Raw genomic sequence first — 24,417 nt, forward strand, 5'->3', positions numbered from 1 at the left:
AAAATATTCAAATTTGGTGTAGAACCACAGAATGTCTAATATAATATGTCTAATATAATATATAAATCCTTAAACAGGCTTTGGTAGAACCTTCTTTATTTTGTGAGGTGGCTGATGAGACTCTGGAAACATGCTTCAGTCCGATGTAATCACATTTTGAATTGAGGCTCTATTGCTCTGCGAGCAATTTTATCGTTCATCTGCTCTCCTATGCGCCCTCTGCTGACATCCTGAATATGTGACTGTCAAGCTTGTGGGAGCAACTTCCGGGTCACAACACAAAAATCTATGCAAAATTGAGAAAGAAGATTTCCACACACTATATTACTTCCCGATTTACATGTTTAAGCATATCAAATCAGATAACGTGTCGTTTTTTCATTTTCCATTTTTGTTTTCCTATTTCTAAATGGTAATCGGGGAAAAGATTGTTTCCCTATTTTGTTTTTTTAATTTTAAAACGAAAATCCATTGGCCGCAAAGTACACTGACCTTTTCCCTAAAGCTATACTGGTGCAACGTCAATGAGTGAGTTAGGAGCGCGAAATCAATTGGCAGTGGCACTTTTTTATGGATGGTAAATATCCAGCATTTGGCCAAGTAAGGGATAATGTATACGAACAGCACCCCGACGCGAAGCGGAGGGGTGTAGCTTCGCTCTGAAGGGACTTATTTTCCCGATAATGACCGGCGTTCTATACATTATTCCGCTTATTACACGGCTACTTGCCAACAAAATGACTTAACACAGTGTGATTTTTTACAATTTATTTGTTACCATTCGTAGTGTTGATCAGCAGAGAAATAGTTCGCCAAAGACGTTGAACTTCATAGACGTTGAACATTCTTTAGGCTTCAAATCAGCTGATGTCGCTAAGCAACGGAGTACGCTGGGGTTGAAAAGTTACCGGACTACTTGCGGAGTGCTACGAAAGACGTGAATCAGAAGCAAAAAGGTCACTTTCCTTGACAGCGGTCTGTTATTCATAGCAACGGTCTGTTATCAGAAGATATCAGACCGCAGAACGTTGAAAAGCCACATTCAAGTGAATGGAGCTTTCTACAGCGTTAAGAACAACCGTGTAATAACATACGATAACAACGACTAGGTGAATTTCACTAGAATTTCGAATTGTAGAATTAGTGCAAATTTCGAATTGTAGAATTAGTGCAAATTTCGAATTGTAGAATTAGTGCAAATTTCGAATTGTAGAATTAGTGCAAATTTCGAATTTTAGAATTAGTGCAAATTTCGAATTGTAGAATTAGTGCAAATTTCGATTTGTAGAATTAGTGCAAATTTCGAATTGTAGAATTAATTTGAATTTCGATTGCAATACTATACAGTTTGTATGAGGGACTTTTTACAAGCTAGCCGACAGCCATGGCTTTACAGCTAGCAACAACTGTAGCTAGCGTTTTGGGCCATGTCCCTGTTCTCTGATTTGGGTTATCTAGCAAGTTATTTTACAGTCCTGACTGATTGACCTGATTTGTTCTTTCTTCCTTCATCATTTTTATTCCTTTGGAATTGCGTTGCTGTTGTATTTCACAGTAGTGGCCAATGCTAGACTCATGAGTAGTGAGTAGGCCTATTCATGGATACCATGTGACGTCACTGTGTTTAAGGGCCCCCATCTTTGTGTCTGAAAGTGTAGCTAAGCCCCAGTCACACCATAAACATAGAACAGAAAGTAACCCACAGAAAGTAAAAAATCCCTGCCATATGTTGTGCTGTTGGATGCAACAATAGTCGCCCAAATAACCCAGAGATTACAGTGTAATCTGTAATTTCAGTGTATCCAAAAAGATTTTGATCGGCGTAATAAATGGTTGGCTGCAATTACAGTAGAAGAGACAACTGGCAGCCAACATCTAACTCAATATTGTGCAGTGAACACTGTAACAGGTAAGTTAAAAAATTAAAATAAAAACCTTTGTATCTGATAAATTGGCACTAGCTGCATTTGCCCTTTTTAGCTAATTATTTTTTTAACAGGAAAATGTTTACACAAGCTGAGTTGTTTATGGTGAGCTATAACAATGTTAAACAAACGTTAGCTAGTCGCTAACGTTATTCAAATTGTGTAGTAAGCTAGCTAACAAAGCTGATGCCTCACATGACATGTACAACTAGTTATAAACCTACCCGTACTTAGTACAGTATGTGGATAAGAGAATATCTGAGAGAAAAAATGAAAGGGAAATGACCTTCCTTAGGTTGGCCAATATCTTAATAGTATGCACATTAATGTTCTACCATTCTTTCCTATCTAGGGAATGCTTTAGCTACACCTCGCTAGCCCACATTGGCGCTCTTAACCAACACTAAAATAACACGGTTGATAATAGCGTTTGAATAACTTACATGTCCTGTGATGACATGCATGTGTTTTGTCTCCAGATGCCATATCTTGGCGTGGTTCATCCATCCTGCAACTGCATATTGATATAGCGTTACTTTTGATCTCCGGTGTATTGGGGATGGATTCTGTACAAGATACATATGTCGGGAAAGGACAGTTGGGGCAGACGTTTCGCATACTTTAAGGGACAAAATAAAGTTGACGGTAATAAATATGGATCGCAGCCAATAATAAATATTTTTTTCTAAATATTTTTGTCTTTCTGCTTCATTTATGGGCTATGTTCGTGACTCTCTTCGTTGGCTAACTATGAAAGCTAACTAACTAACCACAAGAATTAGACAATAAAAAGTCTCAATTTGAAGAACCAATAGAAAATAATACTATTATTATATTTATATTATTATTATAGTATTACTACATATTAATATATATGACTAACTAGTAGGCCCTACTATTGGATACAAATACAATGGGTTGAGTCAGACACAAAGATGGCGGCAGGCTTCATGGAAGTGACGTCTTTGGTACCATGAATACCTTGATTTGGGTTAGGGTTAGCCATGTAGGCTACTTACTTATTAATTATTAGCCATTATGTTTGACTCAGTTTATCATCACAGTTTGTTGAATGTGTTGAATGTTTCATTCCAAAATACATAATCTTTTGTTTAAATGCTAGGTTTCATCATTGTGCCAAACAAAGAATGTTTAATTCAGACATATACAAAAAAAATGCTTTATTCTTGCATGCCCATGTGCATTTTTGCATTATGTAGGATTTTCTTTTACAATTTCATGGAAATCTTCCAGTGCATATAATTAAAAAAAATATTATCCAATCACTGCAGTTGTTTTATGTTGTAAATCTTGTGAGGTGACATGTTAGGGAGGTGTTAACATGTTTTTCACTTTGAAATAATGGTCCAGATTACAGTTACTGCGGGATGACAAGGTAACTCTTGAGTAATTAGTGAAGAGTCACTGATCTGCAATTTTGCACTATTGTACTGTACTCCACTTAGGTTAGAATAGGTTATAGGGTTGAAATAGGTTTTATGTGCATTTAGGGTTAGTATAGTGTATAATTTATTGTTATCTGTAATTTAGGAAGTTTTAGTATTAGGGTTAGTATAGTCGATTATTTATTGCTACCTGTATATTTAGGAAGTTTCACTTATTTAAGCTCAGCATAGATGTAAATTATGTTCTGTGTACTTATATGTTATGTTATGCCAGGTGCTTGCGTTGTCTTGTCTTAAGAATTTCAGTGCCCAGTCTGACCTTGTGTTGTTCTGTGTACCTGACAAATAAAAGACTTGAACTTGAACTTTAAAATAATGGTCCACATCACAAGTAGTTACTGCAGGATTACAAGGTAACACCTGAGTAATTCGTGAGGAGTTAACATGTTTGTCACTTTAAAATAATGGTCCATATCACAAGTAGTTCCTGCAGGATGACAAGGTAACGCTTGAGTAATTAGTGAGGAGTTATACTGGTTTTCACAAGTAATAGGCCTTTAATAAGTCTAATTTTATATTTGACACATACGGTCAAGGCATACATTTCTGTGAGGCACTAGTGATATTCTAACAAACATTGTAATCTGGAAGATTTGGTTTTGCAACATAAATGCAGGATGCAAATAGTTTTTGACAAGAGAACATCAATGTATACATTCATATCCTAAAGTCCTCCTCAGGCGGTTACTGTAAAATAAAGGTAGGTTTTTGGAGTCTGAGACATTTAACTGACACTCGAGCTCATAATAGTAAACTAATCCAATCATGAGAGTGTCAGCATCACTTCCTAATTATAAAAAATGTTAAAGAAATTATCATTATTTGTATTATACCTTGTTTAAGTTTGAAATAAACAGAGAACATACATCCATCCTTTGGTAAGAGTAGTCAAAATCTCAACCTGTAGTTAACGTATTTGGGGGGATATAATATTCATAAACTGGTTTCCACAAATAACCCATTTGAGGCACAAGCTTCTGAAAAGTTATGACCATTTTAAGAGTGAAACAACCAAATTGTTCACTTTTTAGACATGATACTTTTGTGATTAGTAATTAATTGGTTATTCTTCTTTAATTGGTGATAGTTCACAAGTAGTTCTCAAGAGGATACATGTATTTAGTAATAACCAAATACCTACCAAGGAACTACCTTTGTTGTAATTTAGCTATTACTTACTGCTTAGTTAATCTAGGTTCCATATTAGTTAATAGTATTAAATTCGGTGTTAATGTAGAACTACCTATTACTTACTGCATAGCTACTTGTTAACAACGGACCATTATTTTAAAGTGTTACCCTTTTCTCCTTCATTCTTCTCTTCTATTCTTTCCTTCTCTATTCTCTTCTCTCACTCTATATTCCTTATTTCTTTCTAATATGACCTTATGTGCCTACTCCTGCACTGTAATCCTCCTTCTTATTGGCCAAAAATCTTGCTTCAAAAACCCACCCAAATCAGACTCAATAATAATATGCGTTAGCCTTTCATGGCTAAAGTTTCTCCTAGCCTGTCTGCCTGCCTGTCTGTCTCTCTGCCTGCCTGTCTGTCTTTACACCTTGTTGGGGAGATGAGTCATGTTCTGTAGCTGGGGAAGGACGAGGTCAAGTCACAGCATGTGTAATGGCTGAGAGTCTTTCAAGAGTCAAACGCTCTATGACAGCCTCTCATTAAAACAGCAGGCCCCACCTGACAACACTGACGTTAGAGTAGACAGACGAGACAACAAGAAAACAAAAACAACAGCAATCTTAACGCTGTATCTACGGCTGGAGGAACTGTTAGTGTAATGCTGTAGAGTAATAGGCCTCCCTCGCTGTCTGCCTGTCTGCCTGTCAGCCAGCCAGCCACCCAGCCAGCCAGCCAGCCAGCCAGCCAGCCAGCTAGCCAGCCTGTCTGTATATCTGCCTTCTTGCCTGTCTATCAATCTGTCTGCCTGTCAGAGTGCCTTCTTATCTGCCTCACTCCCTCCCTGGTTGACTGCCTAGGTGGCTGGTTGACTGGCTGTCTGGCTGCAAATATTGTGACTTCTTCTTTGGTTTAGGATATAGAGTCAAGCTATGAGAGATGGACAGTTGTGGATAGGGGCTACATTGGAGAGAGCGAAACAGAAACATAGAAACAAAAAGAAAAGTGAAAGTTGGAGAGAGACAGAGAGAGAAAGAGAGAGACAGAGAGAGAGAGAGATAGAGAGAGAGAGAGAGAGAGAGAGAGAGACGTCAGAGATAGAAAGCAGAGACAGATCCTAACCAAGTACAGGCTCAGTGACCACCAATTGGCAATTGAAACAGGACGTCACCAAAAATCATGGCAACCAAAAGAAAACAGAATATGTGGTCACTGTTCGACAGGTGAGGTTGAGACAGAGGTGCACTTCCTCCTACAATGTGAAACATTCAGTGATGTAAGAAATGGTTACTGGAACAAATTCCACTCTGTAACCTCAGATTTCAAAGGTCTTGGTGACCTCTCAAAGGTAAAAATACTCCTAGGAGAAGGAGACAGAGCATACCTTGCTGCCCAGTATGTATCAGTATGCCACAACCTGAGAGACAGTGAGTGACCTGGACACACAATGCACACACACAAAGCACAAGCACAACATATACCGTGTGTGTGACTGACGTGTATGTGTATATATGTATATATAATAAGGTACTTAAGGTTATGGTAAAGTTTCCTTTAATCTTTCAATTCAATTGAATTTGTCATGTTTGATTGAAATTGTATTATCCGGTAACATCAATAGTATACTGACATCAATAGTAACGATATGAATATTGTTTTGTGTTTTAATATTGTGTTCTGTGGTTCCAGCGTTGCTTTGGCAATATGAACATTTGTTTCTTAATGCCAATAAAGCCAATTGAATTGAATTGAATTGAATTGAGAGAGAGAGAGAGAGAGAGAGAGAGAGAGAGAGAGAGAGAGAGAGAGAGAGAGAGAGAGAGAGAGAGAGAGAGAGAGAGAGAGAGAGAGAGAGAGAGAGAGAGAGAGAGAGAGAGAGAGAGAGAGAGAGAGAGAGAGAGAGAGAGATGTTGTGAGTCAGGTGGCTGAGTGGGGTAGAGCATCGGGCTAGTAATCGGAAGGTTGCCAGTTCGATTCCCAGCCGGTGCAAATTACGCTGTGTCCTTGGGCAAGGCACTTCACCCTACATACCTCGGGGAGAATGTCCCTGTACTTACTGTAAGTCACTCTGGATAAGAGCGTCTGCTAAATGACTAAATGTAAATGTTGTTCCTTCATTGCGGACCTCTTTGGCAACATTGTTTAACCTGAACATTCATGCCAATAAAGCATATGAATTGAACTTTGGGAGGGGGAGGGAGAAGAAGAAGTAAGAGAAAGGAGAGAGAGAGATAGAGAGGGAGAGAGATGCAGATAGAGAGGGTCCAGATTTTCAGCCTGAGGGGAAGATAAGACCCAAATAAGGATCAGTGGAGTGTGGTGTGAGTGGCTGTAACTACATAAACTCTACAGCACTCTCTCCAGTGTCTCTGTGTGTGTGCAAGTAATTTGTTTGTTGTTTTGTATACAGTGAAAAAAGCTAAATCCCTCCCTCCCTCCAAGCTCTACCTCTTTCCATTTCTCTCTCACTCTCAATCTCCCTCCATTCCTCCCTCAGTAATGTAAACAGAGTGTTGCAGGGTCGAACAGGCCCCAGTGTGATTATTTCTAAGCAGTGGCTTGTCAGAAGGGTGCTGCCTCAGCCTTTGTGCTCTCTACAAGCTATTCACAGTTAGTTTATGGAGATAGTTTGTGTATGTGTGTGTGTAATAGGGCTGTCCCCGACTAAGATTTTCTTTGCTCGACCAAGACTCAACTAAACACTTCAGAAAATTGACAAATCTATATTTGAAACGAAGAAGGCCAACTTACGGTTTTCTAGTGGTAGGCAACATTATATTAAAAAACAAACATTAATACCTTATAGAAAAATTATAATTTTTTTGTTGATTTGTCTTAAACGGAGGGAGAATCAGATGGCTGAGCGGTGAGGGAGTCGGGCTGACAAAATGACGTTGTGTCCTTGGGCAAGGCACTTTACCCTACTTGCCTCGGGTGGAATGTCCTTGTACTTACTGTAAGTCGCTCTGGATAAGAGCGTCTGCTAAATGACTAAATCTAAATAATATAATCTACAATCTCTGTAGAACATTTCTTTAATTCAGCAATGGTGACGACAAACTCAACTACAAACTCTCCTGAATGTCTACAAATCTGTTTTAATCACTATTTTTATATGATATCGATATATAAAGAAATATAGATATCTTTATCACAGTTACATTATTTTAAAGTTGACCTCTGTCAGAATCAGAATCAGGAGGGATTCTATTCGCCATGAATGTTTGCACAAACAAGGAATTTACTTTGGCAGGGAGGTGCATACATTAAACATATAGGAATATCAACTGCATTCAAAGATTCCACTAATTCTGGGCGAATAATGAAAGGAAATCCTTTTGTTCGTAATCACGTTGTGGATTTAAATACCAGTTTAAGTATAGGCTACATCACTGCTCCGCTCCAAATGTGAAATGTGTCTCACGGCCGATGCGTGAGAGTTGGCAGCCCTGCAATGGTAGGTGGAGAGTCAGCTAACTATGAGTAGGCTATTTATAATACTAATTACGTGTGTGGGACTACTGACCAGAACAACGAAGGTAAGCCCACTTCTATTTTACAACCTCTTGCAAATTTGTCATTTTATCTACCAAAAAATACCACCAAGGGATTGTAATACCCTTCGTAACAATGTTAGGAACCAAAATTATGAATTGAAATGCGCTTGTCTCATCAAATCCACGGTTCTTGGAAATTCTCTATAAAATTCCCAACCCTATTGTTGATCAGAAGTGTGATCATGCATGGGGAGGGGAGGCAAGTTGAAGTGGAATGCTCAGAAGTTCTTTAGGTAGGAGGGGGTCAAAAAGTAGAGTCAACGCAGAGTCTTTTTCTCATGTCAAGAGAAGTGGCTTTATGGTCTTTATTCCGGCAGATAGGCAGGTACAGGCAACACACTGGTACAGAACAAAAAGCTCCCAACTCTCCCCAACACCTGGTAATATGGGCAGAATATTTAGCTCACACCCCCTGTCCCCATTGTGCAATATGGAACCTTCTAGAAGCTTCTGGAAGATGAAGTCACCCATCCCTTTCCTGCGCACGCAGCCTCAACCTTGGCTTTGGGGGCTGCGCTCCCCTCTCATCCAGTGTCCTGAAGTAGCATGTTCCCCAAAAACTTCCACTTTCCTTGACCCCTAACCATGTTGTTCTCGCTCAGACCATTCTTCACTTAATCAGCCCCCTCTTTACTTGAGGTTGCTCTGACATGCCCACGTCCAGCTCCCACCCCTGGGAACAAGTTGCACCTCAATTCTCACTGAGAACAACTGGAAACACTCAATTACCATAGCAACCCCTTGATCCCTTGCCTCTTCTTGGTCCAAACTAAACTATCAGCAGTGTTCTTCATAACAAGATACACACACACAGAAGAAATCCTTCTGTATTAAACAGTCCAGCCTCACACTCTCGGCCCCCCTCCTGCCTTCCAAGGCAGACATAGCGTCTGCAGCAACATTCCTTCCTGCTCAACCAGGCCTTCTCCTAACTTAGGTTAAAGGTGACTCCATCTATCCTTAATACACTGCCACACAATAATCATCCCACCACGACAGTTGACAAGTGGGTGTGTGTGAGTATTGATGTTCTTCAAGCTGCATGTTTGGAACACTATAGTTTCATATTTCATACTGGATTCTCAATCATATGGAAACAAAATTCAGGATAAATAATAAATAATAGAATGCACAGATAATCAGTCAGGTTGTTCAGACAAACAGATATTTAAACAATATCACATATCTTTTAAACACTAATCTCATGATTTTTTTTGATGTGCCACTTGTGCTAATACACTCATGGCTCATTAGAAAAAAAACAAACACAACAATGAAAAAGAAGACTGGAGGACAACACAAAGATGAAATAGACAAGTATTTCTTGCCCGCTAAGTGTTTGATATGATCGTTCTAATCAAAGTTGATGGCAGCGAGGCACCCTATTCAACAGCGCTAACTTCTACAGCTCTCTTTGCCTCATTTGTCTTCATCTTATTCTGATCCTCAGTAGCCTTACTCTTTGTTGATTTTGCTCTGTTTTTATCTCTGATTAGTGTTCGCTGTGTCAGGGTCTCTCTTTCTCTTTTTCCCCCTTCAGGAAACACCAAGAGCAGAACAGTCTCATTAGTTCTGAGAACACTTTGAAAAGTATGATAATGAAAGAACTAGAACCCATGCCACACACACTCACAGACGTTGAAACAGACAAATACACGTACACACAACACACACACACCTTTCATATGATGTGTTTAATGAATTTGCTCTGCATGTAAGTGCTGCTATAGGTGAATGGTTGATTTAAATGAATGACATTCATTTACAGTTTTCTCAATTGCTAGAACACAATTCATGAAACCTTGCTCCATTTTCTGAAAACATTAAACACAAAACATCATCTTCAAGCACTATTTACAAAACCTCTGACTCCTAGCCAAATGAAACTTTTGCCTCACAACAGTTTTACCTGTGCTCAAAATAAAACTGTGACACAACCAATATAAGCCATTTCAGAGATCAAACAGGTTGTTGACACAGCATTACAGAGACAAAAGACACGTTTGTGAGATGCAGGGTACAGTACTGTAAACATAGGGGTACAAGGAGGAGGAAGAACAAAATTGCAAAGAGCAAAGCAGAGTATTAATATCTGATCAATTTTGAGCTACTACTAAAAAGGACAAAAATCGAAGGAGTAAACGTGATCAATGTGCTTCTTCTCGTCTTTGGGCTGGGTCGGGCCAGAGCATTTTGTCAACATCACAAGCAATATTTTCCCACCTTCAACAACCTTTTGCCGTTTGCTCTGTGTCGCATCATTTGAAACAAGTGACATCAATTTTGTTGCCACTTGTGTTTACCAGGATTGATGACATGTGCATTAGAGTAAAGAATGTGTTTTGAGAATGAGAATGTGTTTAGAGTTTCGCTGAAAAGTCTAAGTGAGATCCGCAAATTGTGTTTTACCATTTGAAATTGTAAGGTATTGACAACAGACTGCACAATTAGCTAAATGAGTTCAGGCAACTGAGAACTTTGTTCAGCCAATGGGTTTCAGTGTTTTAGCTACTGAGAAAAACTGTAATGGCTGACTAATGTTAAATGTATATAAAAGGTGTACCATAGGTGTACCATAAATGGTACCTTTATACCTATATATATGGAAAGAGAGAGCGAGGGAAAAGATCAAACAACGAGAGAGAGAGAGAGAGAGAGAGAGAGAGAGAGAGAGAGAGAGAGAGAGAGAGAGAGAGAGAGAGAGAGAGAGAGAGAGAGAGAGAGGAGGTGGTGGTAAAGATTGAAAGCTAGTAAATCTCTCACAGGTCAGAGAATGCTTTTTACCTTGTGTGTCTAATCAGGTCTGCAGCCACACATAGTTGTGGACTTTATTAGAGCTTTGCAGGCCAGGGGAGGAGGGAATAATGGAGGGAGTGAAAGAAAGAAGAGCAGAAATGTCTAAATAATGAAATTGGAGCGGTGGTTTGGGAGGAGGGGGCTGAATGTTTTCTGAAGGAGTCTCAGAGGGAGATTTCAAACTCTGAAGGCCACACACACACACACACACACACACACACACACACAGACACACATGCAGGCATGAACATACACACAGAAACAGACACACACTAGCACAGACACGCACACATACACATTGCCATAGACAAACACACACAAACATACATGACAGCAGGCGCATACACATGAACATTTAAACACACACAGACAGACATACACATATTAACTCCACAGTCAACATTTGAATTACTCATCTGAGGGTCTGAAGGTCTACACGAGAGATAAGGGGAGGAATATAAAGAAAAAGGACAAGAGATGGGGTTGTAAGGAAGGGATCAGAAGAGGAAAGTAAAGACCCACTCTATTTCTTCCCAAAACAATCTGAAAACGGTTATTTAATCAGTTAAATTCAACCCCAGTATTTATTACACATGTACATAACTTTTTTAACAGCTTTCTGTTTGAAAGCTACCGTGTATGAACGTTTCGGCATGCTGCTTCAGATTTCTACACAATGTACAACACTTGTATTTGAGACAGTTGTACTACCAACCAGGGGTGAAAGTAAGCCGGTACTTGCCGCTACGCCGTACCGGTAAGAAATTACGACACACGCACAGGCCCGTTGCGACAAGGCAAGCAAAACAAGCAATTGCTTGGGGCGAAGAGCTGGCTTAGGGCCCGAAGACAACGACTGGTTAGGAATAAAATGCAACGACAAACGTGTGAGCGCCCCTTTGATAGTCAATGCAGTAAAGTGCAATGACACTGTTATCGGCATCTCCCTCAAGGGGCCCCTCTCATGATCTGTGCTGCTGGCAAAATACAAAAACCTCGTCGGTCGGCAGTCATCATGAAGCGGAATTATGCTTCAGGGAGCCAAAAAAGGAAGAAGAGAAAGGAAGAGGAGGATAATAAAAAACAAGATAGTGGTAAGTGATAAAGTACACTGGATAAAATAGCCCTACTTGTCTTGGTGCAATTTTGCAGCATGTAGACTAGCAAAAATATGTTCATGTTAGCAGCGGCGTAACAATGACTTGGCGGGCCTGAGTGCAGATCTCACCAACGGGCCCCTTAACCGACCTATCGTCAGGCGAAATTATTGAGTGTTGATCTTAGAGAGGCGCATGGAAATGTATTTATCATCAGTGTTGCGTCTGAACACGTTCATGATCTCGCTCATAATTTTGGTGAACGTGAAATGAACGTAGCCTACTGTATTAGGCTACTGCCTGATGAACATTTAGTCATTTAGCAGACGCTCTTATCCAGCGCGACTTACAGTAAGTACAGGGACATTCCCCCTGATGAACAATACTGTGCAGTGGACGCACTCATTCTGGTGTCTGTGAATGGCACGTTCACTCTTTTTAATTTCGTTTAATAAGGTGCCAGATTTCTAGAGACTTCCAGGCTAAAAACACACTGTTAACAGTCTTGTGTCCAGGGTTACCCAACCTGTCAATTGCTGCCTGTGCTTTCTTTCTTTCTTTCTTCTACTGTCTATGCATGGCAAGTGTGAAAACGCCGAATTGTGTAGAGGCAGAGAGCGGTATTGCAGACGGCTATGGAGGACCAAACCTGCCATATTTACAAATGAATGAATGAATAAATGTCCACATCCATGCATTTTGACAGAAATAAACGAATACATGTACTAATGAATGCACAATTGTCAATCAATATTACCTTATAATTAACATGTATTTATGTATTTATTTGTGTATTTGTGTATTCATTTATTAATTAATTCATATAATTAATTCATGTATTAATTCATGTATTAATTCATGTATTCATTCATCTATTCATTCATTGATTTATTCATTGATTTATTCATTCATTCATTCCTGTATTTCTTCTTCTCAATATGTTAATGAGATGTGTCGATCAAAATAGGTAGGCGGTATTTGACACACCATTGGCTAATTGTTTTCAACGCTTTGTATTCGATTATGTAGCCTTACATCCATCCTTGCTGTCATGGACAACATAGCCTACATGGCCAGGCTGGCCGACCTTGTTGACAAAGATTTAATTCACCATATATGATATTTGGATAAACAAACATGTTATAAAGATTTTACTACGTTAGTTGTGGGCTATCACTTAACACCCAACTTCACTACGCTGACTGGCCAACCATGTATTTACCCCGATAAAAACGATATCCGATCAATTTTCAAAATGTAAACATTTTAAAATAAAAAATCCTGATTGTTGATTGTCAAACCAACATATTTTTCCTGTGTGTAAGAGTGAGGTAGACAATCTGTCATAGCCCCCAATCAAGCAGAAGAGAAATTTGTGAAGATTGACGACAAAAAGTTAATCATCGAAGATGAAAAGTAGCTTAGTCCTAAATAGAGTTGTATGCCCCACAGCACATATTTTACAACTACGGCAACAAAAGCCAAACGTTGCCATGTTATGTTGGGAATGGGATGCCGTTGCGATGGTTGTTGGAGCATCAAGTTGCCTAAATAGCCTGTAGCCTATGCCATGTTTATGTACCATGGCAGCTTTACATGTATAAAAGGAAAGCTCAGAGAAGGTTTTCGAAAGGCTTGGTGACCGGCGTGGAGAAATGCGTGTCTAGTGTGAACAGCAACGCGCCATTCGTAGCATATTGTGGCGCTCCAGGGCGCTTCTCAGCCAGTGTGTCCCAGGCGTTAGCTAGATTGAATCTATGGCACTGGATTGATTGCAATGTCTGAACATCAGTTTCCACGCCTACTGGCCTCCTCTCATTATCACATTGGGAACAATGAATGAATGAATGAATAAATAAATGAATATATAAATGAATACAAAAATAAATACATACATAAATGTAAAATATATGTAACTATTGATTGACAATTGTGCATTAATTCATATATATATTTGTTTATTTCTTTCTAAATGCATGGATGTGGACATTTATTTATTCATTCATTCATTTGTAAATATGGCAGGTTTGGTCCTCCATAGATGGCAGCCACATATTGAAAAAAAGAACTGAACTAACCTAGTTCAATTAATATTTATTATACAAATATAATTATTTGGAGATTTGAACTTAGTTCAACATTTTGAATTATGAACTATGAACTGAACTAGTTCATGTAGAAAGTGAACTTTCCCAACACTGCTTATTACAATACACATTGTGAATTGATTGGTGAATGTTTGATTTAATTTTTGTATATGCTAGCTTAACGTTTAGCCTATCTAGCTTTAGCTATTTTCCAACAACATCCTGCACATTGTTTTCAATATCTAACCTGGCTGCTGCCTTATGCCTATACGTGCCTTTAATGATGTTTAATAGCCATGTCTAAATGCTTTCAACAGGCTATACCAGACAGTAAACGTTAGCCTACCTTGGTGGCTGAGTTTCACTCATTGCTGTTGGGCTGGGGGTCAGACGTAGCGTCCTCTTGAAAACCTTGCCACAAATCCAAATGAAGATCATTTTGCCAACTTTGCCACCCTTTAATCCTGCTCTTTGCGTTTTGCCGCTTCCTGCAGCAACTTTTGTGTTTTTTAAAGAAGGGCATGATGGGGTAGCCTACTTACCCCAATTACTCAACACGCAATGCAACACAACAGGATGGCAAACGATCAGAACGTGTGGGTGGGTTATAGGATCATTGACAACATATTACCCAGACAATATTACTTAATAAAAACAAGATTTGTTTCATTCAGCAAAAGGCAAATGAGGCCAAATGAATTATTTGCTGTTGTTAAGACTGACTATTGTTAAAATGTTTATTGGGCAGATGAGAATAACCATAATTGAGAAATGTTTGCGAATTGATCGGACTGGATCATATGTTAACCTTTCTGTGATTTACACGGAGCGAGGGGCCCGGTCAGTTCTTCAGGTAGAGTTCTCACTTGAGATCGAGGACGGGCCCCCTTTCACCACGGGCCCCAGTGCAGCTGCACTCCCTGCACTCCCTATAGTTACGCCACTGCATGTTAGTCCGGAGTACGGACTAACATGCAGCAACCGTGGACATAAATCGTAACATAAATTGTTGTTTGTAAAAAAAATCGTTGGCAAGTGACCATGGTATAAGCGTAGTAAGGTATTTCCTTACTACGCTTTCATTGCGAATGCCTTTGTTAATTGCATTAGTTCAATGGCGGTAGCCCACTGCACTATGTTGGATTATAAAAAGCACACCTGCTAAATACTAACTTTGCAGAATGCCCAGTTCTCGAGTCAAGATATTTGTAGGAAACTGCAGACCAGAGGACCAATTAGAGGGAAAGGTCTGTGATGTGAAGAGAGCAAGCCAAACTGCGGCAAATATTGTTATTATTATTTGATGTTGAAATGCTTATCCAAACTCGCAAAATCCTGGCACTGCACTCCGTTGGGTTATAAAGAGGACACATGCAGAATATGAACTTTGCAGAGTGCCCGGTTCTTGAGTTGATCATGGAAAATGAAACCCATTCTAATTTGTGTACACACACACTCACACACACTGAGATTCCTGTCATTATTAGAGAGATGTGTAGTCCTGTGATGACTTTAGCTGCTTCACTCAACAAAAGACAGTTAAATCCCTCCAGGATGTCAACACAATTGTTTCTCAGGGCCCACATACACAAGCATGTAAGCTACACTGTTTCTTAGATAAACCAGCCTGTAAGCTACACTGTCTCATATAAACCAGCCTGTAAGCAACACTGTCTTAGATGAACCACCCCGTAAGCTACACTGTTTTTAATTAACCATCTTTGTTTCTGACGGCAAAACCAAAACATTGTACCTTTACTTCAATTGTGCATCTTTCTTTCTTTTTTTTTCAACCTTCTTCTAATTGTTTGTCTTATTTTCATCAATGTTTTCTTTTACTAAGGTGAATTTCCTTCCATTCATTTTTCCCTTTCTTTTTTTCTTCTTGTATTGTGTCTTTAGTGAATCTAATCTTGCACAACCATCTCTCCCCATAGGTCACTGTCACTTTTTACCTCCTTTCCTCTTGCTTCGATCACTCTTTGTGTACTCTCCCTCTCTCTCCTTTACCTTGTTTATATATTTCATAGGTTTTTTCTCCCTAACACCATTGCCTGTCTCTCTCCCACTCCCTCCCTCCATTGCACAGGAAACACCAGGCTGATCATAAACTCACTGTCTCTGTTTCTCTGCAAGCCTTCCTTCCTCTGTGAAGCTCAGAATAAAAAGGCTTTTACCGAGGTGTAGTGGAATCCTATTAACACCTTGAATATTACCAGACCAGAACTACCAGAACCAACTTCCACAACCTGCCTTTGGAATAGCAGCCATTTTATATCTGTGTTGTGCTGTGCTCCCTATGAAAGGGGGAGGGGGGGGTGGTCACAGGGGTGGGGAATCAAGAGGGTGGGTGGGTTTGGCTCCCTGCCCAGAGAGAGTCAGGGGAGCAACAACTAATACAATAATATATTGGTTTGTAATAATCTGTACAATTAAACCAAAATAAATATATTGAGGTTTTCAGAATTTTAAGTTTCATAATAAATACAAATAATAGATGATGGAATACATTCTTAAGTAACTGTCGAGAGAGAGAGAGAGAGAGAGAGAGAGAGAGAGAGAGAGAGAGAGAGAGAGAGAGAGAGAGAGAGAGCGAGAGAGAGAGAGAGAGAGAGAGGTTGGGGAATACTGGAAGTGCTCCAGGGAGGATATATGGAGGGTGTTCTGTAGTTCAGCAGAGCTCTCATTGATGGTGTTAGCCAATCAGGTCTGGGTGGGATAGCCAGTCAGAGTAGAGTTAGGGCCTACCCATGGCCTTGGACACAGCCAAGTTATAGACTGAACTGGCCATATAGCATTCTACAGGGTTACCGACAAAACACGCACACACACACAGAAACATAAATAGGCACACACAGATACAGAAACAGACACCCAAAAATATTGATATACATAAACACATTTACAGAAATACAGAAGCACACATACAAATACAGAAACACACACACTCATACAGTAGTATGCAAACATTCCTACCCAGAACACACCGCACACACTCACACATTGACCCATGCCAATTCTCTCTCTCTAGTCATAATGTATTGGTTAATGTCTCCTCACTCATTTGTCAAAATCTTGCTGCTGCATCTCTTTTTCTTTAATCTGCCTTTCCTCCTTCCTTTCTTCCTTCCTGGAAGAGTTCTGCTACCTCAGCACACACTCTACACCTTCCACACAAATGTGTAAACACACACACACACACACACACACACACGCACACGCACACGCACACACACACACACACACACACACACACACACACACACACACGCCTCCCTGCCTAGGGAATGAGATGAGGACAAAACTTCTTGTTTACTCTTCCTGTGTGTTTACAATGACCAATGACACATGGGGGCACGTGCATTTGCACTCTCTGGCTCTGCATCAACATAAAAGAGATATCTTATTAAAACTAATTTATTTATTGTTGCATTTGGCCATAAGTAGGTGCAGAGGTAAAATGTTTGTGCATTGTCTGTGATTATGTTTTGTGTCTTAATGTGTGTGTTTGAATTATTATGTTATTTTTCAATGTGCTTTATAAATAAATATGACTGAGTGACTCTGATATACAGCATTAATATACTGTACACAAATGCATACATATTTGAGTACAGTTATATTGTAAAGATGCAGAATGCAGTGAATGGTTTTCCAAAACTGGCACTATACTCTCTTTCCTCTCATGAATATTGTAGCATGTGTGTGTATGTGTGTGCATCATTAATCACTCCAGACCACTTGTTATCTCCTCCCACTTCTGTTGCCGCATTCAAACACCCATCTTTCTCATTACAGTCTCTCTTCCCCTTTCTCTCCCCTGCATCTTCTTTCCCTCCTCTCTCTCCCTTCCACCCTCACTCCTTCCCTCCCTCTGTGATTCACTTCTTCCCTAGAGTGGTAGTGGGATAATTGGAAGCAGAGGTTTTTCATTGGGATGATGCTGGGGTCACTCAGCTGGAAAGCACTTTTAATAGACCCCTGGTCTGACCCTAGTCACACACACACACATTCTCTCAATGCTGCTCTCTCCCCTTTCTTTATATCTCACTCTCTTATTTCTTATTTTCCCCATCTCTTTGTTTCTCTCTCACTGTTTCTTCTGACAAATTAATTAATTCACCTCTCTCTTTTATCTCTTCATTCCTTTGCCCCCTATACCTTTCTATATAAACCCTCCCTAGACAGCTGTTGACCACATGCAGACAGCATCTCTGGCATTTGTTCATCCCTTCCTTGAAATCCCTTTGTTCTTTCTTTCCATTCTTTTCCCAACTATTCACACTTTGATGGCCACACATGTATCTTTGCCTGTATTGTGTTTATGGTTTGTGTCCTCTTTTCTGTTTCTCCCATTGGTCCATCCCACCTGTCAATCATCAGAAAAAAATGTGACGATAAACAAACACATCTAAACATATACTATATATGGGCAGCAATCTTTTCTAATATTTATTAAGAATCTTTTGGTACCTCACAATTTGATTTTTAAAAGATTTATATATGTATATATATATATATATGTCTTTTTCAGAGATTTTAGTAACGTTATTAGGAGTGTTCGACATCGGCTTTGGCTGGATGAACCCATCGGGCAAAGTTGCTGTCCTTGCTTGCAGTCAAGGGAGGAGTTGAAAATGGAGCTGTCAAATTAGACATATCCTGCTTTGCCACATCACAGTGTCTTGGCGTCGGCGACGTTTCAAGTTGGCCAAAAATGTGAACCGTCATGTATTGCTTCAAGTCAGCTGCTGATCAGTGCTGCTGTGATGCATGCAAGTTAAACACACCTATTGTGTATTCCATGTAATGACAGTTTTACATCATTACACTGGTTTTCACAAGGTAATATTGCCATTTTTAGCAACATGTGATGTTTACATTGTATAACGGCAAATCAATCTTTTTCAGTAAAGTCAGAAAATGGTTTGGTCCGTTGTGTTGCCACGCCTCTAACACACATGCTTCACATAGTTACACACAAACACAACAAACACACACAGTAGGCTACTGAGTGTCATAAGTAAAGTCTTTGCGTGGGTGCGCGCACACCTTCACATGCATCATATTGGCATGCTTGGGCATGCACGGTGCTAAATGGAATAAAAGCAGAAAACGGTATTGCCGTCAGCAACGCCCGCAGCGATTAGACATCACACTGTGTAGAAGCCACACAGGGTGTCACCTCGGGGGCTTGTCATAGGTCACACAAGCTCATCCGTTCAGTCCCAACACGTTTCAGCCCTGTCATCAGAGAGCTGCAGCCTCTGACGTCTGGTAAAAGGTTTTCCAGCTCCCCTTTAAATATTTCATCACTCAATTCCCAAATGGGAAGCCGTTGTGTTGGTACATCATGTGTGTATGGTGCAATATAAGTTACTGTCTCTCTCTGTTCTGCGGCTGTCCTAGGAGAGCTTTGGATGTGATCAGATAGAAGGCTGAACTTGTTGATTGAACAGAGCTTGTTGCTGGTAAAATGACCTGGTATAGCAGTAGGCTAAATGCTGCTTGTAGAATATTTACAGGAATGGTTCATGGCAGGGGGCCACTCAACATTGTGGGATGATGATCTGAGTGATTTTTCTGACAATTTCTTTTCATGTGTACCTGTAAAATATTTCAGTTGATGGTTACAAGGTCACAGAGACATGGTAAAGATACCACAATCATACAATTGTAATCAATCAGTGTTCTGAAGTGTCCTTTCTGTATTTCTGTGTGTAGGTTGACCGGGTTCCAGCTTCCTTCTCCCATAGTGAGTACAGGACCCAGACTTACACTGTGGCTGCTTTCTGACTATGCCGTCAGCGGACAGGGCTTCAAAGCCGTCTATGAAGGTAAGGCCTACACACTGCTGTTTACTAGTTCATTACCACTGCTGTGCTATGCTATGGGACGTGCTAGGCTGTGGGACTAGCCAACTACATTTCCCAGAACCATTCGCTTCACCTAAACAAACTCTTGACATAATACCAGAGCATGTAATTTATGCGTTTCAATTTTAGGCTAATTGTTAATCTGACTATGGCTTGACTTTGAACCTGGAAATCCAGCTCACTTAGCATGTCTTGCTCTGTGGTATGCCTGTCCTCCTAGCTGGCTTCATGGTCTAACTGACTGACTGGTAGTGATGTGTCGTTCGTGAACAATTTGTTCATTTTGAACGAATCCTTACAAGGACTCAGGAGTAACGAGTCGTCAACGAGTGATTTGTTCATTTTCTCGTGGCCGTGCATTGCATAGGCTCGTCCAAGTAAACAGAAATTATTCGTTCATTTCCCGACTCGGTCTTCGGGGACGAGTCTTTGGATACTTTTTCACGTGACCTGCATAGGCTCTGTACTGGTAGCAAGAGGAAACATTGGTTCATTTCCCGACTCTGTCTTTCTACGTGTCTGAATGAATAATATTCGCTCAAGTCATCATACTGACTGGTTTTGTTATTTTCACTATGAGAATATGATACGTGTTGAAATGAACGAATGACTCGAAAAAGGAATAGTTTATTTTACTGAACAAGATTTAAAGAACCGAATCAGTAAAATGATCCGAACTTCCCATCACTACTGACTTGTTGACTGGCTGACTGGCTGGTTGCCTGACTTGGCTGCTTGGGATCTTCCTTTTTTTGCCTGTCATATTTCATTTGATGGAGAGTGCTTTATGACCCTTAAAGAGATGATATTAATGATGCTCGGAAGGGGGGAAAAATGAGCCAGGGACAAATTAGGCTAATTAGCGTGATCGGAGAGGCCTGGAATGTTGCTAGGTGGTAATGCCGCTTCCAGAAGCCTACTTGCGGAATTCAGCCAATGTTCAGACAATGTTGCGTAATTGCGGAATTCAGACGCCGTTTATTAAATAACGTTCATTTTTGGTGTGGCGTTTATTTGAGGGCGGCGTTTAATTAGTAAGAGAGATTTTGTGAATTGTAGCTGCAGTGCAGCCACAGACAACTTTGTTGCTGGCATTGTGACAAATGAATCATGCAGCTTAAATCGCAGGTTTCATTTACCACCGCTGACCTCCTTGTCTATTCTTTGTTTGTCTATGAGTGTGGCAACTCCCTTTCTCATTGGCTATCAATTAGGTGTGCGTTGGTGGTACAACTGTCTCAAATACAAGTGTTTTTACATTGTGTAGAAATCTGAAGCAGCATGCCAAACAGAAAGCTGTGCCTGAAAGTTATGTACATGTGTAATAAATACTGGGGTTGAATTTAGCCAATTAAATAACCAATTTTTTTGTTGCAGCGTTTATTCAATGGCAGCGTTTATTACACAACGTTCATTTTTGGTTCAGCATTTATTCGAGGGCGGCGTTTATTTGAAGAAATACGGTAATTGTTTTTCTTATGGTATCTGAGGTGTAGTTTAGAGTGTATCCTAGCTGCTCTCAATGTCCGGAGAAGGCCCTAGGTATAGCATAACCAGTTCGGGTGAGAGGGCAAAACCTGATGCTGGTTCCCTCTCAATAATGACATGCTTTAATTATTGTGAGGTGAAATCGAGCCCTTGCCAGCACCAATACCACCACAAAAAGAACATGATATTGCTACTCTTGGGTACCAAGGAGATCAGAGGTTCCGTGTTATCAGGCCTGTATAGCACTGAGGAAAGCATGGTGTCACTGTAATTACCTGCCCTGTCACAGCCCTGTCACAAGGGAGTGCAGAGGCCATGCTGCAGTGGCCCATGTCACGTGACAGGGTGAAGTACCCTTCACATGAGCACAGAGACCTTTCTCCTGCTTGTTGTGCTGTAAAGAGGAAATGGACAGTAGGATAATGATTCAAAATTAGCTGTGCCTCATATCTCTGCAGCTGGAGATGCTCTCATATCCTTTTGCCCAGAACATAATGTGAGGCCTCATGGTGAAGCTTTAGAAGAATTGTAAGCAGCTTTATCAATTAACATTCAAATCAACTTCACCATACACACACTTTCTCTATCTCCCTTTTACACACACACGCACACACACACGCAAGTACGCACACACACACACACACACACATATACACAGTCAAGCACAGAATGATGTGTGTGCCAAGGCCTGATCGTTAGCTTTCTCGGTCAACCTCTTCCTCTCTGCTGCTAGCAGGTCCCAGCCATCCTGTGGAGCTGCTCTCCTTGCTGATGCTTAAACTGAAGGAATTGCTGCTCTTTTCTTCCCTCCATCCTTTCTTCCTCCACTTCCATACCTCCCTCTTCATTCTATGTCCCCTTTTGGGATTTGTTGCTATTCCCTATTGTACCAAGTTCGTATCGAACTGTGTTCCCAAAACTGTGGTACCTAGCGAACCGTGGCTTCTGTGTACCGTTACCCAGAAGCCGTACACCCCAAGTAGGCAGTCTGCTCCATCTGTTAGCTTCAAGGGGCCACTCGTTAATATTGTTTTCAGTCGTGTAAGGTTTCACCAGTTTTACACAGTTTGTGCATACAGTAGACTCAAATGTGTCAACATATCCCCTTGTTTTGCAAAGGTGTCACATATGGCCTGCTGCCGCCACTGAGTAGACCGGTGATGGTCCGACTTCTTGGTATTGCTTTTTTAGTATGCAGGTTGGGTGTATATAAGGACAAGCTCAACCTATCATTTCTAGTTTTGTTTAAAATACAAACTCTAGTGTGTTAGTTGCCTAGTTTCATTTAATTGTGATTGTTATTGTTCTTGATTTCTCTGAAGGTATGTTTGTGTATTGATCTTGTTTCATGATTATTATGAATTGATTAAATTACGGTTTAGATAATAAACTATAATTTAGCATTTACAGTTACTGGTTCTCCTTGTACACTCCTTGATACTTGTATCTGAAGTCAGGTAGCTGAGCGGTTAGGGAATTGGGCTAGAAATTAGAAGGTTGGCAGTTCAATTCCTGGCCATGACAAATTAAGTTGTGTCCTTTTGCAAGGCACTTCACCCTACTTGCCCTTGGGGGAATGTCACTGTACTAATTGAAGGTCGCTCTGGTTAAGAGCGTCTGCTAAATGACTAAATGTAAATCTCTCTCACTAAGGCTATGAATACGTTGAACTAGTTGGATTGATACAGTTATTAACTGTTCATAGACATAATATGCTTTTGAAGTAGGTTCAACTTAAGGCCTCTTAGTCACTTTCTGTAGGGATTTCCGTGCTACGAAGCTATACCATAGCCTCTGGGGTTTCCATACTGTGATGGTGGATTAACGCCATAGCCATTGAGATGAATAGCTGATTAGTGAATAAGATAAATTGAGATTAGTTCCCTGATGAAGCATAGAAACAATTCTCACCTACGTTGGAGATATATGCCATTGACTGTTTAGCGCGCGATGTTACAGGTATACATGCACTTTTCAAAGTTGGAGTCAGAAATTAAAGAGTTAATCTCCCTGCCATAAAATCGAATTGTCTTGCAGTCGAGGACGAGCAAACTCAAGTATCTTTGGCCTTACATTGGCTAAATTGCAGGTTTTGGTATAATCTCATGCTGCTTATTAAGATTAAGAATAAGATCTCTTCTTTTCTCTTCTCACCACTTGTGACCCTGTCTTGTTTCACTTCTGGCCCCTATCAGAAACCGTTTGTTATGCCCCAAACTACAGATGACCAAGATATGTGACCCATCTGCCTGGGCAGTAAACTTTTCAGGGACTCTCTGTCTCTTAATTTAACCCAGATTGCTGTTCTGTATGTAACCCTCCCACAATGCTCCTTACAATAGTGGGGTACATTCAAATGTAATAACGGTCTAGGGTGACCTGTGATTATCTTTGCTAATGACACGTGACACAAATGACTCAAACTAGTGATGAAATAAACGTGGATTAAATCAGGACAGACGCAGAATCTATGTTCATCCATATATTGATCAACATTGTTTTGGCATACAGTTATCACAAAGAAAACCACAATATGAAAAACAATAAACCACTCCGGGGTTTTTTCCTTAGAATTAGGTTGGAGTTTGGTTGTTAGCAAGCTTGCTATGGTGGCGCGCTTAACGTTGGAGCTCGTAAAAGATGAATTGTTTACTGTGCAGTCAATCCACGTCTCACAAAAACGCCACCACAAACCCGCTCCAGTTGCCGACGACAGTCCGGTCTCGCCAACTCCCGTCAACCGAAAGATGCCACTGAAAAGAATAGGTCACCGATGCTCCAACACCAGGCAGCCGCACCGTCAACCAAGCCAACCTCCAACAACGTGGTTCTGTCTCCTTGACAACCAAACAAAGTCCTTCACTCGCCCTTCTCTTCCAGGTCATTCTCTGAACTCAACAATACAATAACTGTAAATCTTAACATCAAATTACATTTCCAAAAGAACAACATATTTCAAATTTAAGAAAAGAAAACAAGTGATGACAATCAAAATA

At 40.3% G+C, this 24,417-nt stretch overlaps 1 protein-coding gene across 1 annotated transcript in view; it reads left to right on the forward strand.

Annotated features, from left to right (window-relative positions):
• csmd2 (CUB and Sushi multiple domains 2) overlaps nucleotides 1-24,417 on the forward strand; it is a 228,656-nt gene that overhangs the window by 32,393 nt on the left and 171,846 nt on the right. The window contains exon 3 of the mRNA XM_084695567.1: nucleotides 19,782-19,894. Coding sequence (XP_084551693.1) covers nucleotides 19,782-19,894 — 113 coding nt within the window. The remainder of the gene's footprint in view (nucleotides 1-19,781; nucleotides 19,895-24,417) is intronic.

This window comes from Hypomesus nipponensis, chromosome 4, assembly GCF_054491055.1.
Source record: "Hypomesus nipponensis isolate SF chromosome 4, ASM5449105v1, whole genome shotgun sequence".
Lineage (NCBI taxonomy): Eukaryota > Metazoa > Chordata > Actinopteri > Osmeriformes > Osmeridae > Hypomesus > Hypomesus nipponensis.